The sequence below is a fragment of the Phacochoerus africanus genome, chromosome 4 (genome assembly GCF_016906955.1).
Source record: "Phacochoerus africanus isolate WHEZ1 chromosome 4, ROS_Pafr_v1, whole genome shotgun sequence".
In the NCBI taxonomy this organism is placed as follows: Eukaryota; Metazoa; Chordata; class Mammalia; order Artiodactyla; family Suidae; genus Phacochoerus; species Phacochoerus africanus.
This window is the reverse complement of record NC_062547.1, coordinates 15,530,275-15,537,275: the sequence shown is the minus strand read 5'-3', so window position 1 is coordinate 15,537,275 and position 7,001 is coordinate 15,530,275. Positions and strand designations below refer to the sequence as shown.

Sequence of the window (7,001 nt, the reverse complement as noted above, 5' to 3'; positions counted from 1 at the left end):
GACAACCCAACAAGGGATCAGAAAATGACATCACACTGTTATAACCTGTAAAATAATAAAACACAGTGTGTCATAAAAGTCAGTTGGGAGACACACAACACAGACATGGTGGGTCAGAAAAACTTTTTCAGGATGAAAAGCCATCAAAGTGGGATGCAATGGATAAAACACAAACAGAAGAATCAATAGGCATCAGGGAGAGCAACAGTGTTGCTGGGAGATGGAGTATATATCAAAGGTCAGCAGGTGATTACAAAAATGAACAAGTCCTCATAATTGAAATATTCCTGTGCTTGTTAAATCAATTCTTTATTCAAAAGATATTTACTGAATGTCACCTGTGAGCCAGACAACATGCTGGACACTTAGCTCAAAAAGGGGCAATAGTACATTATGAAGTTGGAGAGATAGGAACTGAGGTCAGGGAGGGTCTCAAAATTATTTGAAGTTTTAATGCTAAGTACTATGGAAAATTTCCAGCTTACATTTTTTTTATTTTTTGATACATATATTATTTCTTTTTTAAAATTTTATTTTCCCACTGTACAGCAAGGGGGATCAGGTTATCCTTACATGTATACATTACAATTACATTTTTTTCCCCACCATTTGTTCTGTTGCAACATGAGTATCTAGACAAAGTTCTCAATGCTACTCAGCAGGATCTCCTTGTAAATCTATTCTAAGTTGGGTCTGATAAGCCCAAGATCCTGATCCTTCCCACTCCCTCCCCCTCCCATCAGGCAGCCACAAGTCTTTTCTGCAAGTCCATGATTTTCATTTCTGAGGAGATGTTCATTTGTGCTGGATATTAGATTCCGGTTATAAGTGATATCACATGGTATTTGTCTTTGTCTTTCTGGCTCATTTCACTCAGTATGAGATTCTCTAGCTCCATCCATGCTGCTGCAAATGACATTATGTCATTCTTTTTTATGGCTGAGTAGTATTCCATTGTGAATACATACCACATCTTCCGAATCCAATCATCTGTCGATGGACATTTGGGTTGTTTCCATGTCCTGGCTATTGGAATAGTGCTGCAATGAACATGAGGGTGCATGTGTCTCTTTAAGTAGAGTTTTGTCCGGATAGATGCCCAAGAGTGGGATTGCAGGGTCATAGGTTAGTTCTATGTATAGGATTTCTAAGGTATCTCCAAACTGTTCTCCATAGTGGCTGTACCAGTTTACATTCCCACCAGCAGTGCAGGAGGGTTCCCTTTTCTCCACTACCTTTTCAGCACTTCTTATTTGTGGATTTATTAATGATGGCCATTCTGACTGGAGTGAGGTGGTATCTCATGGTAGTTTAGATTTGTATTTCTCTTATAATCAATGATGCTGAGCATATTTTTCATGTGTTTCCAGCTTACATATTGTTAAATTAGAAAACAATGAAGTTAGTTTTGAGTTTTGGAATAATAATTCTGGCTTCTGTGGAAACTAAATTGAAGGAAGCATCACAGGTGGCAGAAGGGGAGCTAGAGCTTTTACTGTAATGATTTAGGTGTAAAAGGATCCTGGAGGCTTGAGCTTTGCCAGTGATGAGGCAGAATGGGGTGGACACGGCTGCTGCTGGTCAAATCTCATTCACTGGGCCCCACTGCACCCAGGAATTGCTGCTGTGTGTCTGGGCTGCTGACAATCCATTCTTTCTGGACACCTGGGGCATATGGAAGTTGCCAGGCTAAACGTCAAATCAAAGCGCCAGCTTCCAGCCTACTCCACAGCCACAAGAATCCCCATCCAAGCCACAGTTCAGACCTGAATTGCAGATTCCTTATCACAACTTCCAGAACACAAACCCACTGAGCAAGGCTGAGGATTGAACATGCATCCTCAGGGACACTATGTCGGGTTCTTAACCCACTGAGCTAGAACGGGAACTAAGGAGTTCTTATTTTTAAACTTTCAAAGCACATGAAAAGAAACGCCCCCCACCCCAAATATACCTCAAACAATACTTTTAAGAAACGTTCAATGATAGCAGTCATGAGGGAAAGCAAATTTAAACCTCAGTAGTTTATCACTGCAGACCTCCTAGAGAGACTAAAGGTAAAATAATACAAAGGGACCTGAATGTAGAGCTTTGTTTGCGTTTGAACTTTGAATGCGCATCTTGTGTTTACATATCATTCCACATGTTTAATCTTGCCCAATGTCCCATACTGACCATCACAAGAGTACTAGAGATATCTTGTTGAGAATATTCTAGAATTTCAGTTTTCTTCCTCAGGCCTCTGGTGAATGGGAAAACCAGGTTCTGACTTTTAAATCACTGTCATTAGTTTTATGCCCTCTCTGATCTGGTTCTTAATCAATGAACACGAGCTTTCCAGGAAAAGGGTTTCATATGGATAAGAAGACAGAATCCTCTCTCTGCCACGAGGGCACAGGTTAACCACACCAGAGATCCTCACACTGGAACTATGCCCTCCTTGCTACTCACATGACCTTCAAGTTTCTCAGATACCCAGATTCACACAGAGAAAAGGGACTCACAAGTTTTGTTTCCAAGGGCAGGGAATACAATTCCCCACAGAAGAATGTGTGTTTTTCCAACCTGCCTCTCCAGAATACCTGCTTCGAAGACAAAGCCTTTCCATCAAAGAAGGTAATTAATTCCTGGGAGAGAAAACAGCAGCTCTCAGAAAAGGGTCCTCAAACTACTGTGGAAATCTCTTTAAATATCCATGCATTGCATGGGAACATGTCTTTGTTGTTTGTCTCCTTACACATCCAGAGCACGATGCATCAAGGATGGAGTGGCGCATTTCGATGTGTTTCTACCACACATCCTGCCTCCTGCTTATAGGACCGGAGACACCCATCAAAGCTCATTTCTCCATAGTGTTCAAAATCAATTCCTTCTAAATCCAACTCCCAGGATTTCTGGGGAAACCATTTGTGCCATTAGGCTAGGAGGAAATATTTAGCCTATTAAAGTGACGTACTTATCTACTGTTGAGAAGATACTAAAATTATCTGAAGAATCTTTCTTCTTGTGTCAGGTGTTTCATCTTGAAAGGTACTTATCCCAAAGGGAGGTCGTTTTGAAGATGGATTAGTTTCGAACCCTCTCAAATGTCATTAATATCACCCAAGACCAGAAGGTAAGGTTCTCAATAGTGCTGATCCATTAAAGATTGTTACTTTACATATGCAATGATCATGATTTGTCAACATTTTTCAATTGAATAATAGTCCATTTCACCTTCCCCCGTTCTTCAAGAGAAAGTTGGTAAGTATCATTAGTCTAATCTGTGATATGAAAAACCTGAGATTAAGAAATGTATTTTTGTAGGACCTAGCTCTCTAACACCAAATGTCATTCTTTTGCCAAAGAAACTTTTGAAACAATCAAGACTAATCATGAGAATGTAAACAAAATTTAAACACACCACACACCCACAAAGGTAGAAATGACAATATTAAGTGATAGAAACCATAAACTCTTTAGTCCATTGAAAAGATCTTTCCCTGAGACCCACTGGTCTGCATAATATGAGTCTCCCATAGCTTCTTTCAAAATACCACTGGAGATGATTCCTCTACAGGTTATTGCATGGTTCAAGGTTTTCCTGCATTATTGCTGAATATGGCCATTCTTCCTAGGTCTACATACCTGGTCATAAAGATAAGTGGGGGTTCTTTGTCTACAGCATGTAGTGCATAGGTTCATATGTGTTTCCTCAACTGAGTGGACACTAATATTCTCACTTGATATTAGTGGAAACAAGGTTGTAAGGTGCCAAGAAATGTGCCCCAGATCAAGAAGCTGAGAGCGGGGAAACAATCTTGTTTTCTGATTTTTTTTTTTTCTGATTCTCAAACTAATATACTCAACCACTGGAATCATAATTTCAACACTTTTCAGAAGCATCTGTGGATTCATGATTTGTATGGAAACTGAGATGTAAAAATCCTAGGGTGAGGGAGAGAAAAAAGGAAAACAGACCTTCAGTGAAAGCAGGACCACATAGTTATTCAAAACTGGAAATTCCAATATGTTGACCTGTGTGCATAGGTCTTGGTCTGTGTGTATGTGTATTTATATGTCTGTCAATGAAATGGATTCATATATACTTGCCTCTGAAAGAGCATTAACGTAACCATAAGTATTACGGTCACATCCAACGGAGTTGACTAGTTCAACAGTGTTTATTTTAACCTAACAACATAGGCCACAGTTTAAGAATTTGGATGAAAATTAAATAAGATGTACACTCTGAACTAATCTTAGATCTGCCCTTTAATAGCTGCTTGATTTTGTTAATATGCTTAACTTCACTCTGTTTTACACCCTAGTGTGTAAAGTAAATACAAAAATGAACTGGGGATCATCTCATACGTGTGTAATGAGGATTAACCAATTGCCTAAAAACAAACAAACAAACAGAGTACAATAAGTATTCATGAAGATAATTAAAACTAATTTTATTGAAGTACGGTTGATGTGAACTAAGTTTCAGTTAATACTATCATGTGTATTCCCATTAACATTCATCCATAAAATTCTTTTTTTACATAGTTTTCATTTTTTTCCATTATAATGGTTTGCAGAGTTCTGTCAATTTTATTCGATACAGCATATAAAATTATTTACCGTGATCAACATGGATGGAAAAAATCCCATCCACATGTTTCTATTATGTCATGCCCATCGCAATTATTAAAATCACCTTTATCAGCTTTTATAACTTTTTTGGCCTGAAGGATATGTTTTAACACTTTTCCTGTAGCAGACTCCATCTCCTGTTTCTTTTTCATCACTTTCCCTTTAACAATGACTTGCTACATTGAATTACTTGTTTAAAGTTAATTTTCTGCCTTCTGTACCAGACTGGGCCTCAGCCAACTTCATCCACGTCACAGAAAACTCTTCACTTGACTTGTACACAAGATTCTCTCTCTCTCAAATCCCCCTTCCCCTAGCACTCATATGCTAATATTCTTACACTTCAGTTCTCAAACTAACAGTATTACTCTCATTTTCTCATACACTCACAATTGAACAACATACAAGAGATGAGAACAAATTTTTTCCTTCAAGGAAAAAAAATCCTATAAGAATTTAGAATCAACTGGAATAATGGAATTTGATAATTATTAGATAGAGAGGCTTAATAAATGCAATGTTGAGCTTTAAAAAAAGACTTTATTTTCAGCTAATGTGGTTGACAATGATGTGAAATACAGTGAGAAAAGGAACAATGTAACGGAGTTCATTCTACTGGGACTCACGCAGAATCCACACATGCAGAAAGTCATATTTGTGGTGTTTTTGCTCATCTACGCTGTCTCTCTGGGAGGAAATGTGCTCACCATGGTCACCATCACTACCAGCCCATTAATCGGGTGCCCCATGTACTTTTTCCTGGCTCATCTCTCGTTCATCGATGCTTGCCTCTTCCTGTGTGGATACCCTAAACTGGTTGTAGACTCACTCCATGAAAAGAAAACAAGCACTTTCCATGGATGCATGATGCAAATCTTTGGGGAACATTTATTTGGAGGGGCTGATATCATCCTGCTGACTGTGATGGCCTATGACCGCTATGTGGCCATCTGCAAGCCCTTGTACTATGCAACCATCATGAATCGGAGGCTATGTGGCCTGCTGGTGGGAGTGTCATGGCTGGGAGGCTTTCTCCATGGATTCATTCAGATCCTCTTCATCTTCAGATTGCCCTTCTGTGGCCCTAATGTCATAGATCACTTTATGTGTGACCTGATCCCTTTGCTTGATCTGGCCTGCACTGATACCCACACTCTAGGGCTCTTTGTTGCTGCCAACAGTGGACTACTCTGTGTGCTAAACTTCCTACTCTTGCTTGGCTCCTATGTGGTCATCCTTTACACCCTTAGGACCCAAAGCTTGGAGGCCAGACGCAAAGCCCTCTCTACCTGTGTCTCCCACATCACAGCAGTTGTCATCTTCTTTGTGCCCTGCATATTTGAGTACGTGCGACCAGCAGTTACTTTACCCATTGATAAAGCAGTTGCTGTCTTCTACACTATGATAACTCCCATGTTAACTCCCTTAATCTATACCTTGAGAAATGCCCAGCTGAAAACTGCCATTAGGAAATTGTTTAGTGTGAAAGCCATTTCAAGTGAAATATAAATGTGCCTAGAGCCCAAATGTGAGTGAATAAGAGGCAAGGGTATAAGGATATTTTTCCTGATCTCAGCAAATAAGACTATGAGATAAAGAAAAATAAGGTCACTACAAAGTATAGATTCTGCACTAAGAGGAGTCAAATTGGGTACAAGGAAATAGAGCAGAACAGAAGCTAGCCCAGTGCTATTCTCTAAATATTTGGAAAATTCTATCAAATTGGGACACACTTTCTCTAAATTTATCAATATATATGGATTCAAAGCTTTTATTTTAATTAAACAAGACAAATGCAATAAAAGTATATACTGGTGTTTAGGAATAATTTCTGTAACAATCCTACGAATTAGCTAGGGACTCCTGTTATCATCATTAACAGCTGAGGAAATAAACAGGAATGAGTAACTGCCAGAACAGAAATATTGAAGAACCAGTCATCAAAATATAACTGATCACTGAGACTATGATCTTAACAGCTGTGATACACTGTCGGGAAAATGATGACAAAAAGGTAACATGCCTAGAATAGTCACCATTTATAGAGATGGACTGAGGGAGTGTGCTGGACCATATACCTGTGTAACAAAAAAAGTAAGTTTGAAAAGTATATTATTATAGGAAGAAATATTTTTCATTTATATCCTAATATGTATGATATGTTGCACTATACATATCTGTTAGCATATATGCTATTATATAATTGGTTGAATACATAAAACTAAATTATAATCATTTTATTAGTAAATTTGCCCATGTTTAAATATCATGAATTATGGTTATGTATTTTCCATAACATTGTGTTAAGAAACTCCTTCGTGAATATAAAAGATATAGGCCATCTAATATAAAAGCATGAATAATGAATATTACATCATATT

The 7,001-nt window shown here is 38.3% G+C and overlaps 1 protein-coding gene across 1 annotated transcript; it reads left to right on the top strand.

Annotated features, from left to right (window-relative positions):
* The first annotated feature begins 2,451 nt into the window (after positions 1–2,451).
* On the top strand, positions 2,452–6,129 carry LOC125124480 (olfactory receptor 4C13-like). Its single transcript, XM_047774590.1, has 3 exons — positions 2,452–2,616; positions 3,207–3,243; positions 5,171–6,129. The coding sequence occupies exons 1-3, from the start codon at positions 2,452–2,454 to the stop codon at positions 6,127–6,129; spliced, it is 1,161 nt and encodes a 386-aa protein (XP_047630546.1).
* The last annotated feature ends 872 nt before the right edge of the window (positions 6,130–7,001 follow it).

What these genes read in the sequence shown, in the direction of transcription:
- LOC125124480 (XM_047774590.1), top strand. Translation starts at nt 2,452, where the DNA reads ATGACCTTCAAGTTTCTCAGATACCCAGATTCACACAGAGAAAAGGGA. An exon ending in AAGCCTTTCCATCAAAGAAG is followed by an intron (nt 2,617 to 3,206) that starts GTAATTAATTCC and finishes ATTGAATAATAG; the next exon opens with TCCATTTCACCTTCCCCCGT. An exon ending in CGTTCTTCAAGAGAAAGTTG is followed by an intron (nt 3,244 to 5,170) that starts GTAAGTATCATT and finishes CTTTATTTTCAG; the next exon opens with CTAATGTGGTTGACAATGAT.